General features: G+C 36.1%; 1 protein-coding gene across 1 annotated transcript in view; it reads left to right on the top strand.

Annotated features, from left to right (window-relative positions):
• Slco6a1 (solute carrier organic anion transporter family member 6A1) overlaps positions 1-12,725 on the top strand; it is a 39,428-nt gene that overhangs the window by 4,076 nt on the left and 22,627 nt on the right. Inside the window, exons 3-6 of the mRNA XM_051190667.1 lie at positions 2,589-2,780; positions 4,251-4,347; positions 5,867-5,982; positions 8,613-8,722. Coding sequence (XP_051046624.1) covers positions 2,589-2,780; positions 4,251-4,347; positions 5,867-5,982; positions 8,613-8,722 — 515 coding nt within the window. The remainder of the gene's footprint in view (positions 1-2,588; positions 2,781-4,250; positions 4,348-5,866; positions 5,983-8,612; positions 8,723-12,725) is intronic.

The following is a 12,725-nucleotide window of genomic DNA, read 5'->3' as shown; positions in this document are numbered from 1 at the left end:
AGTTGTAACATATCCTTGGAAAAGAATAGGTAGTCTGGAATTTGTAAACATCGCTGATCCCAAGGTAGGCTACATATTTCCAGTCATTTACAAGATGTCTCCACCAAAAGAATTCCATAGCACACTATCATATCTTTCTGTTAGAACATGGGCATAAACGTTTTAATTCAGGTGCCATATCCTAAATCAGGTCATAACCCCTTGCCATTCTTGCTAAAACAGGGTTTAAAAAAACAATTTATGTTTTAGCATGGTCACACACTCCTTTAACCCAGCACTCAGGAGGCAGAGGCAAATGGATCTCTATAAGTTCAAGACCATCCTTGTCTACATAGTGAAGTTCAGGCTAACTAAGGCTATACAGGGAAACCCTAGCTCAAAATAAATAAATAAATAAATAAATAAATAAATAAATAAATAAATAAATAATCCTGGAGATTTCTATGTAGCTAGAGAGGCAGATGAAGTATAGCAGTCAAGTCCCTGGCAAGGCGCCTCTGTGTCCATAAACAACTGTAAGCAATTCTAATGCAACTCATTGAGCCATTGAGAAAAACAGAAATAGAAAAAGATGAAGCAGGAGGAAGAGGAGAAAGAAGAAAAGAAGAAAAAGAATGTAGATGAAGGCTCTAATTGGGAAGAGGAAGCCAACCAGTGGGAGTGGGAGGCGAACGGAAAGAGAAAAATGATGCAACTGATCTGAACACATCCCATACATACATTTAAAAGTCACAAGTAAACCCACTGCACACATTATGCATTATTACATTACAAAAGATAGGACAGGGTGACCATGTTAAGTTAAATGACAATTTAAGGGACATCTTCCCCAGAAACTAAGACAAATAACTTTTCAGTAATACAATAGGTTGTAATCTTTACTAGTTTTTCTGTATTTCAAGTGTATGTTTTAAATTTCTTCCAAGATGGTCCTAAAATGTATGGTTTATTATCACCTGCTTAGCTTTACCAACCTACTACAAGTATAGATACACAAATCCTATCACTATGTGAGTAAGAAAAGTAAACAATAACATCCAAAGATTTTTAAAAATATAATGGATAGACAACTACAGAGTTTTGTCTTTTTGTTTATTATTTTTTTTCTTTTTTTGTGTGTGTGGGGTGTTCTCTGTGTACCCCTGGCTGTTCTGTAACTCATTCTGTAGTCCAGAATAGCCTTAACCATAGAGATTCTCCTGCCTCTACCTTCTTTGTGCTTGCATTAAAGGCATCTGCCCACACCTGGATACCTAAATGTGTAACTTAACACCTTGCTTTTATGATCTCATGTACACTTAGATGTCCTATTTCTATGAATAAATGCTGACATAAACAACTTAAAAGTAGGAGAAATGGGTTTTTAGCTCACGGTTGCTGAGTGCACCCTCCATGGTTGCTAGACTCCATTGACTCTGAGTCCATGGTCAGGCAGAAAAGTCCTAGTTTTCTGAGCAATGAAAGTCAAGTTACTACATGATAAGATACAAGCAAAGTGAAGCAAGGGGCTAGGACAAGACATTCCTGTCAGAGACCAGGTGGTATCTCCCTTTTCCAATTTTAAGAACCTCGCCGAATAATATCCATATGTCATTAAGCATTATGGCATATGAGATATTAGGGAGTTATTTCATATACAAACCATAAGAGTATATATTACTGATCATGGGTCTAAAAACAGGAAATTATTTAATCATAGTGCACATGTTTTAATTTAAAGATTCCTGAGAAAGGACTACAGAACTAAACTCACATCGTTGACTTTGGCAATCCAAATAACCTAGGGCATTGCAAGTACTTTTACAAATGTTACTAGAACAGGATGCAAAGTATAGAAAAAAATGAGCACATATTGAGGAATGTTTCACTTTGCAAAGATGAGTTGCATTTGTTTAATTATGTAAAAATGTGTTGCTGTTTTATCATGCCAGCCTAAGACACCCTGATGGGTCTAATAAAAATCTGAATGGCCAATAGTGAGGGAAGAGATAAAGGTGGGACTTCTGGGCAGGAAGATGAAGTAGGAGGAGGAATTTAGGCTCAGTGGGGGAAAGAAAAAGAAAAACCAGGGAGACACAAGGGGCCAGACAGACATGGGAAAAGCAGGAAAGTAGGACATGCAGAATGAAAGAAAGGCATAAAGCCAAGGCAAAACATATATGACTAGAAACTGATGAAATTAAGGGAGCTAATGAACAAGCCTAAGCTAAGGCTGAGCAGTCACAGCTGAAAATAAGTCTTCATGTCTTTATTTAGGAGCTGGTTGGTGCCCAAAGGAAATCCCAGATACATGTGCCTATTTATGTGTAAATGTGTATGTATATACACATATCCGTGTACATGTAATGATATTCTTTTAAACACCATACTGTTTCCTTCATAAATATTTGTCTCTTCCAGTATTCATACAGTTTTCTCAATTGTGCTATTTCTATTTAAAATATGATCATTAATTTATTGTATGACTACACACAATGTAAGGACATTAAATAAAATGGAAAAGTGGTGGTGATGGTAGAAACTACAAACTAACTGTACATTTAATTTTGAATTCAGCTCAGTAAAATATAATTCTTATCTTTCTGAAGAGTTATGCATAGAAGATGAAGACCGGTCAATGGCAGAATGTGGGGAAAGCCTAGTACCACACAGATCAGAGATCCTCTCTCTCTTCATCTTCGGACAGTGTCTCCAGGGACTTGCAGGGATGCCTATTTATATCCTTGGTGTGATCTTCCTTTATGACCACACGGCCACACATTCAGCTGGCATCTATCTAGGCAAGTTTGGAACTTTTGGAATATTCATTTGGTTTCTGGATGTTTTAACTGACACCAAAGTACTGTTGGCCCTGTGGTGACACTGTAGTAACTACTGGTGACTTGTTTGATTAACTTCAGAATACCATTAATCTAACTAAATCTGAAATTTGCAACACTGCACAAATCAGCAGAAAATAGATGTCTCCTCCTCTCTTTCCCTCTGGGGTGAGGGTGGGGGAGGAGAGAGCTGAATACAGTGCCATTTCTTCCACATACAACGCCTTATATAAATTATGTTCTAAATCAAGTAAACATTGATACATCCCCAAATAATCTGTTATCACTTACTGTAATAAAGTCTGGTCCTGGTATACTCAGTGGTATCTAAAATTCATTTTCAAAATTACTTTTATACTTTGAAAATATCATAAGAGTAAATAGTATGATGTATGCCTGTCATCCCAGTCACAGGGAGACTGAAGCATGATGATTATTAGTTCAAAGCCCGTCTAGACCGTATATCAAGTACCAGGCTAGTTAAAACTATAAAACATGACTATATCTCAATACAACAACAACAACAAACTTGCACTGAAAAGGTACAATTTTTCCACCAGGTCTAAGTAACTATTTCCAATAGATTATGATAAAGAATATACTAATTTACATATACATTTACAAGAAGTGCTTGTGTCTTATAAGCATTGGTCAAGATTGGTAGAAAATACTCACTTTAGTTCTTCTAAACAGAAATTAATGCACATATCAGTACAATGTATAGAAAGGCTTACTATAGTACAACTTCCTGCTTCCTTAGAGGCTTAGGGGAATGATACAAAGGTAATTATGCAAATGCATTACCTTACTCTAGTGACATTAAAATATTTACATTTACATTGTATATAAATATATTTATATTACCTTAAATATATAGATTAAATAATGTGCAATGAAGTTCATAATTAAAGTATCTGAGTATCGAATAACCTAATACTTGGTTAGATTAGACAAGGGGATGTGCTACCCAGTCGTCCTGTGAGGCAGTACTCTATATGGCTTTCTGGCATTGCCTGAGGAATAATTAACATTCACAGTCAGACACTAAGTAAAGCACATGACCTTTTTGAAAAGAACAGGCCTCACACAAGCAATATAAAGTCCAAACTTTGCAAAGTGGCTGGTCCCAAAGAAGCAGTGATTGTGGCTCAGGACTAGCAACAACTAAAACACTTACATGAATTTCCCACCAGCCTCCTGCCCTATTAATTTGGGATTTGTTAGAATCAACTGCAGAAATTATTTACAATTTTCTCTCTCCCTCTCTTCCATCCCCTCATCTGTTTCTTCCCCTCTTTTCCTACCTGTCTTCCCCCTCTGGAGTAACAGGAAACAACACGAAAAACTTTCAGGTATCACACATAGTTAAATTGTTTTCTATTATGACCAAATTAGGTAGTGAAGCTGTTTGATGTTGTGTTCATTTTCAAGGTATTGGTGAAGCTGTACAAATACTGGGATATGGTCTGGGTTACACCGTGGGATCACCAAATCTTAAGCCTCCAAATAATCAAGCTTTGAACGAAGAGTAAGTCATACTATTTACCTTTCTATTTTGTTTACGTCATATAGAATACTTGAATAAATACTATAGCTCAAAATAATGCATGTTTAATTAGTAATAGTTTAGAAATATATAAACTCAACATGATGTGTACACACACACACACACACACACACACACACACACAGGAGGCAGCATTCCTTAGCTGTGTAGACCAGATAAATATTTAATACACAATTATCACACTCTTCAGAAATCCAGGGAAGAAACAGAAACCTAGGAACAAACACTACCGAACAAAGAGAAATCCAGAAACTGGCACCTAGACCGACAATTCTGCCAACCCCAGATACCTAGATGTCTGCATAAAATCCCAAAAACAACCAGGTTGCTATGTCTGCTTGAGTTGAGCTCTCAGACCATAGCAGGCCCCGAGTATCCCAACATTGGTGAAGCAGAGGGAGAAGAACTTAAAACCAACTACAACAGAAATCCTTAAAGAGGAAATTAATAAAGCCTTTAAAGAAGTCTAGGGACACAAAATACACACACACACATACACACACACACACACACACACACACACACACACACACTGGAGGTAATGAAATTGGAGAACCAACTATATGAATATGGTGGAAGTCCCTCAAGAGGAAATGAATAACTAAGAAATTAAATAAATGAATAACTTAAAAAATTAAAAAAAAAGCACCAAACAAAACAACAGAACAACAACAACAACAACACAACAATATCTTAGGCTGAAGGATTGGAAAAGATATTAGGTCCACATCACAAAAATTTCTTCCCACGGCAGATGGGAACTATGCAGAGTCCCACAGACAGACATTACAAAGAGAGTGAGAGACCGTGGAGCACTCATCCATAAATGGGAAGTCTCCATCAATTCCCTCCCCATCAGAGCTCAGGCAACCCTGCAGAAGAGGAGGCAGAAAGAGTGTAAGAGCCAGAGGGGGTGGAGGATAAGGACCTCTGAGTCAACTAAGTAAGAAGCTGCTGAGCTCCGTGAGAAGCAGAGGAAGCTCTGGAGGAAGGGACATGGTCCTGTGTGGAAATGGAAAAACAAAAGAAGGATCAAATACACTGAGCACAAGAAACACAAAGGAAGAGACTTCAGATGATGTGTGACTTCAAGGGTCAGGTGCCATATACAGGAGGAGCTGGTCAACTTCAGAGCAAGGCTTCTTGCCCCGGAGGTCCAGGTGCAAGATTTAAAGGAGCAGGGTAACAAAGGAAGGCTTGGTTTCCAGGAGCACAACTTTTAATGGAGATGATTTTGGGTGACACTACTTGTCACCTCAATAGTGTCACTGGAGAGGGAACTGGGAACGTTGGGATTTGATGGAGGAAGAAGGCACCACACAACTGAATACTAACAACCGACCCTCACAAACAAAACACCAAAATTAGTAGTTACAAATAAAAAATGAATGCGTATTAGAAAATTATCTCTCTCCCCTCTAATTACGATTTATTTTTTTAAATGCTCCTAATTTAAATTTCCAATTTTTCTTTATTCAAGGATAACTTACAACTTTCTAAAGGAGCAAATCAATTGGTGGGCTGGTTTCCTTAGTGCTGCTCTACTTGCATGGTTTGCATTTTTACCATTGTTATGTTTTCCAACTAATTTACCTGGTGAGTATCAAAGCATAATTAATTAGTTAAAGTGAGGCATGCCCTCAGCTCCCATTTGCAAAGCACAGGCAAACTATGTTTCTTAACTAATATGATTTTCCTGCAGGAATTTTTCTGTGATAAATACTATTATAGAGTTGTTATTTTGTTTTGATTTTTTTACCAAAATCAAGGAATATCAATACATTACAAATTAACTAGTGTATAATTATGTCACTCATTATTTCCTTTTATTAATATATTTTTGTTTAAAGTGCATAATTGTCTTTTAGAATTTAATTATACCAAATCTATATACCTAGTGTGTTAGTCAGGATCCTCTAAGGTGACATAATTTATAGAATGAATCTTTTGCTACATATAGAAAGGGGATTTATTAGGATGAATTACAGGCTATGGTCCACTTAATCCAATAATGGTTGCCTCTGAACAAAAGGTCCAAAAATCCTTTAGCTTTTCAGTCCATTAGGCTGAATGTCTCAGCTGGTCTTAACTACACAATGGAATCCTGAAAATTTAGGTTCAAATACAGTGAAGGGATGGACTTCCTAATGAGGGCAAAAGCAAGCAGGCAAAGAACAAAGGTGGCCTGGGGAAAGTTTGGACATTCAGTTATTAAAGAAATACAAATGGGAATTGTAATATACCTGAACATTTGGGATACAGCTGAAACAATTCTGAAAATGAAAGCTCATCTCTGTAAGAACACAGGCCAAAAACTCAAGTATTCGCTTCTGAAAGAACCACAAATGAACAATGAACATTTGGAAAATGTTCAACATCTTTCTCCATTAAGGAAACACAATGAAATTACTTTTTGACTTGTTTAGAATAGCTGTAATCAAGAGAATAAAGACTAATGAGGATTTGAGGTAAGACACTGATGGTAGGAATATAAACTTGTACAGTTACTCTGGATGTTGCACAGAAGGAAAAAAATTAACCTGAAGATAAGGGGCTGGAGAGATGTCCTAGCAATTCAGAATGCATACCACTATGCAGAGGACATGAGTTTGGTCACAACTCCTGTATCTCTGGGTTTCAAAAGCAATTGCTTCTGTGTGCATACACACACACACACACACACACACACACACACACACACACACACACAGACACAAAATTGAATGTCTTTTTTATTTACATAAATTTACCATATGACTTAGTTATACCACTCTTTTTTATATGTATGTCTGAAGGATTCTACCACAGAAATAGCTGTGTATTTTTACTTATTGCCTCACTATTTACAATAGCCAGAAAATTGAACCAGTCTAGCTGTTCATAAATACTTTAATAGGATAAAGAAATTGGAGTACCTTTGTGTTGGGAGCACAAAGGTCCTAATATGCACACGTATCCAGGGTAACCAGGAATGTTAAGTACACAGGACTGTCTTCTGAAAGGAAATGACATATAATTTCTGTTCTTCCATCCAGAAGGCTGAGAATTGGGGATTTTTAACATCCTAGTGATCTGTGGTATCTGTTTGGCCAGGCCACTGCACCAGGAGTGGGGGTGGCTAGTAATCTAAATGATCCTTACATTACCTGCATAGCCAGGGATGTCTCCAAGCTCCCACAATCAGGACCAGAGATACCTAATAGTCTAAATGGCCGTTATACTATCCATATAACCAAGGGTCCCCCCAAACTCCCACAACCAGGACCTGAGATAGCTAATAGTCTAAATGACCTTTATACTATCCTTATGACCAAGGGTTCCCCCAAACTCCCACAACCAGGGCCTGAGATATCTAATAGTCTAAGTGACCTTTATACTATCCATATAACCAAGGGCTCCTCAAACCACCCAGAACCACCACCACAAGTGGCTAACCACCCAAATGAACTCAATGTTGATTGTAGGACTGAGACTTAGGCAGGTTCTTCTTTAGGACCTTAAGTTACTACAGAACCCATGCTCCTGGGGAAAAAAATGACATGTACCCTGAGTTGAGTTTGGATGTAATTACTACCCACTGTGTGTACCAGCAATTGCGTTATACCAGGAAACCATTCTCCCAAATTATGTCGTGCTTAAACATGCGGACAATAAACCACCTGGCTTCAATCTTCCCAAGGTTTGATGCAGGTTAATGGAGTCAATCTCATCTGGGTTTTCATTCTGATTGCTTTATGGTTCATTTCTCTGCTTGACACCCACAGGGACACCTGACCAATGTACAATGGAAATACAAAATGATCAAAGTTTAAAGAAAACTGATAGAACTAGAAAATATTAAGTCAAACCAGTAAGACTCAGAAAGTCAAATACTAAATGTTGTTTTCTTCCATACATGGGATGCAAATTAAAAAAAATATGTATGTGTGTACATATATGTGTGTAAATGTATATGCATGTGTGTGTTTGTTGTGGGGGTGACTGAACTAGAAAGCTGATCATGTAAGGGTCTGAACAGAGCTTGGAGGAAGTTGGATATACAGTAACAAAATACCAATAATTTGTAAAAGAAAGTTGAGACTTAACGGGAGATAGGAGTCAACTGAAGAGGGAAGATGACATATGGAAGAATAATAGAGAAAGGGGACAAATAAGAACAAAGGATGATAACATGTATGCATGAAAATACAGTTATGACATAAGATTGCTTTACTTGTGACCTACAGGTTCACACAAGCTAAGACATCGGAAAGAGAAGGAACCTCTCACCTTTGACAAGAGACTTAAATATAAGAAATTTGGACCTAAATTGAAGGATTTGCTTAATGCTCTCCAGGTAAATTAAAATAATTTTGTTACCAAGCCAGTCAAGTCAGCCTGTTTAATTTTCATACAGAGTTAACAAAATGGCATAGGCCTGGCATTGGTGGTGTATGCCTTAAATCCCAGCACTCAGGAGGCAGAGGCAGGCAGATCTCTGTGAGTTCTAGGCTAGCCTTGTCTACACAGTGAGTGCCAGGAAAGGCTCCAAAGCTACACAGAGAAACCTTGCCTTGAAAACAAACAAACAACAACAAAAAAAGAAAGAAAAGAAAAAAGAAACAAAACAAAACAAAATGGCAAAGTGTTTACCAAATGTGGATAAAATTTCTGTAGTCTCTTAATTCAATTGTTCATTTTTCTTTTAAAGAGAGGAAGATCTCCTTTGTCATTTGGCATTGCAAGTCTCTAGTGCCAGAGACCAATGATGCACAGCTGCAATGTTGATTTAATTTTTAATTGATTTTATATTATTTTGTGCTTATGCTCTCTGGAGAACTAAATGTGACATATAACAAGATGGCATGAATTGGAAGATCTTGTGTCTACACATACCCCCACAAACATACAAAAATCACAGTATTGAATATAAAATCCTTTGTCTCTGAAGAGTAAAAAAAAAAAAAAAAGTCCTGTCATAATAGCAAGCAGATAACTGGAGATAACTGGATCCAGAGGAAGCCCCTTCCAATACTCTTGTCCTAGTTTGAATGTTTTTTTTTTCTTCTACGTAAAACTTTCTTTCTGTCATATATAATGCATGGTTGTAATCTTCACATGCAGTTTTTGTTCATTTTTAGTGAATTTTTCTCTCTGGACAGAACTTGCAAATGTCTTCAAAATATCATCAACTGAATTTTCGTAACTCACATTACGGCTGTTTCTCTGTCTTCCCAGTTTCCAGTAGTTTTCCTCTTTGCTGGAGATACTGTCTCATTCCTCACTGATCTACTCAAAACATCCTATTCATTTAAAAAATATTTTTTGAAATTAAAACACAATATAGCTTTCCCACTTCTCTCTTTCCTCCCTTCTTCCCTTCACATGTCCTTCCCCTCCCCTACTCACGGAGCCATAATGTATCTATTATGTCATAATTCATGTTTCCCTTGACATACATATGTTCATTAATGATGAGACTTCATTTAATTTATAGCTTTATAATACTCATATATCTGTATGAGTATTATATGTATTATATACACAGTCACAGTTTTTTTTATCAATTTATTGATTAATAGGTACCTAGGTCAACTGCATGTCATATATCTTGTGAATATTATAGTATTTAACTTGGGGTATGGGTATTTCTTTGGTATGCTGATCATTTTTTTCCTTGAGATCACTGTACTTTGAACAGTTACTTAGTGTGCCCTAAAGTTCAGTATGGCAAGAAGGTCTTATTCCCAGAAAAATATTAAGATGCTTGGGAAATCTAAGAGGTGGAGCCTAACCAGAAGTCCGGTCACTAAGCATGGATCCTGAATGGTACTGTGGAAATATGATCCATTATTCTATCTTTATTCCTGTCCTGGCCATGCAGCGATGCATCAGTTGTGTGAGGATGTGCTGCTTGAACCAAAGCAACTGAGAAAATGAGCCGTGGTCCAATCCTTAAATTTATAAGGAATATAAATGCTTATATTTTTATATATGAAATACTCAATCATATATATGGTAGATCTCTTAATTTTTGAGTAACATCAATTATTTTTGTCTCTCTTATTAGCTGGATCAGTCTTCATACATACCAACAATGTAAAACAGCTTCTTTTCTTCATTCTTGACAGAATATTTTGATAATAAACATTTGTTATCCCTCAGGCAGAATGTCTGCCTACTGCAACTTGAGAAAGCAATAGTTTAATTTGACTTATCATTTTGGACAATAATCAATCATGGCAGAGAAGGGGTGGCTATAGGCAGGTACATGACAGGGGGTACAGGTGGCTGGATATACCTCATCTCTTTCTTGATGGAGTAAAGATTAGAGGATAAAGGAAGTAAGGTTGGCTAGAATATGAACCTCAACTCTGTTCTAGCAGAGGCATACTCTCTCCAGGAACTCACTCCTACCCAGCAAAATTTCAAATCTCCACACAGTGCCACCAGCTAGTGACTAAGTGAGCTTGTGGGTAGAAATGTAAATCTTGACCATAGCATCATTTTAAGTGGGATAAGAGGTATTTCATTGTAACTTTCACTTGCATTGCCATGATGGTTAATTATTTTTCCATTTTTGTACTATTTCTCAGATATTTGTATTTCTTCTTTTAATACATATTCAGATCATATGTTCATTTTTGAATTTGATTAGCTTTATATTGTTTCTTCAGAACCTTATCTGTTTTGTGTATTAATCCTTGGAAATAAGAATATGTGGCAAGCATTTTCTTCCATTCTGCAGCTGTCTTTTCACTCCTGTGGTGGTTTTTCCTTATGCACAGAAGCCTCTTGTTTTTAAAGTTATCATGCTTATCTGTAAAGCTTCTGTTTTCTGTACCTTTGTAGTCATAGACAAAAAGCATCATCATTGCTCATACTGATACACTGTAGCCTTTGTGTTCCATCTTACTATGTTTAGTTTCTGGTCTTACGTTTACATTTTAATCACCATTGAGTTGGGTTTTTCTACAGCATGAAATCAGAAGTGAACACCTGTCTCCTCTTCAGTGTTTACTTTAGACTCTTTATAAAAAAAATCAGTTGGCTACAGATGGCTGAATATTTCCTGAATAACCTGTATAGTTTTACCCTTTACTCACTGGGGTCTGTGTCTTCATTTCTATCTGTGTTATGCTTCTTTGTCTACTGTGGCTCAATAGTATGTCTTTATATCAGGTATACTGACACCTCCAGCTTTGTTGTGTTACAGACTAATTCAACTTACTGAGGCCTTTTTCCTCCCCCTTATGAATTCCAATATTGTTTTCAATAGTTCTGAAATGACATACACTGGTGTTTTTTATATGAGATTACATTGAATATATAGAAACTTTTTCATTTTCCATTATTCTCTTTATAATAATCATGTGTGATCTTTTCATTTTTTATATGCCTACTTCAATTAATTTCAGTGTTTTACAATTTTTACTAAAGAGGTGCTTCATTTACAAGGTTCATTTCTGGATATTTCCTTGCCAGCTTTTTTGACTGTGAACATTTCTATTTCTCTTTCAGAAAGTTCATGTGAGTTTTTAAATGCTAATTGGCTGTATAGTTTGGTTTTGGTTTGTTTTGATACAAATTCCAGAAGCAAAATATCAGGTGTAATGTTTTAGTATTGATTTTAGGGTTTTCTCTACATGAAAGCACATAATCTTTAAACAGGGAGAATTTGACATTGTGCCTTGCTACTTGTGTACCTTTTAGCTAAATCTAAAATTGGATTATAGTCTGAAACATAATCACAAAAAAAAAATTCAGAAACTCATTTAACAGCTATACATAAACATTTCATGAAGAAAATTAAACTTCACATATGTATTAATAAACATTTTGGGTAGATTGGCAGGTATGTAATGCTAATTCATAAAATTACTATGGCCATGAATGATATACTTAGTCAAATAATCTAGAAATTAAGTACAATAATAATAAATCATATGGCACGGGTTTTACATTTTAAATAATTACAAAGTTCTTTAGGTAAAATAAAGTAGTTAATGTTGACAGTGGAAGACATGTACAATAAAGAAATGGAAATGTATTTTAAACAAGTCTTAAACAATGTAAACACAAAGTAAAATTTTATATGTTAGATCATATAAGTTCAATAGTCTTTGTTCTATGAAGGCCTCTGTAGATGGTACATTAAATGAGTAACTGATACCTAAATCCAAAGTTAATATATATAATTTTTAGAAAAATGTAATGTAATAGTACACACACACACAGACACATATACACTGAGTGAACTCTAAACTATGTGATGAAACACACAGGTTTGTGTGTATTTGTTTATAAGTTATATTCATTTATGTTCAGGTTCACATGCAAGTGTGTGCATACGTTTGTAT

Source organism: Phodopus roborovskii, unplaced genomic scaffold (genome assembly GCF_943737965.1).
Source record: "Phodopus roborovskii unplaced genomic scaffold, PHOROB, whole genome shotgun sequence".
Classification (NCBI taxonomy): domain Eukaryota; kingdom Metazoa; phylum Chordata; class Mammalia; order Rodentia; family Cricetidae; genus Phodopus; species Phodopus roborovskii.
The sequence above is the reverse complement of the archived record's forward strand: the minus strand, read 5'-3'. Positions and strand labels throughout refer to the sequence as shown.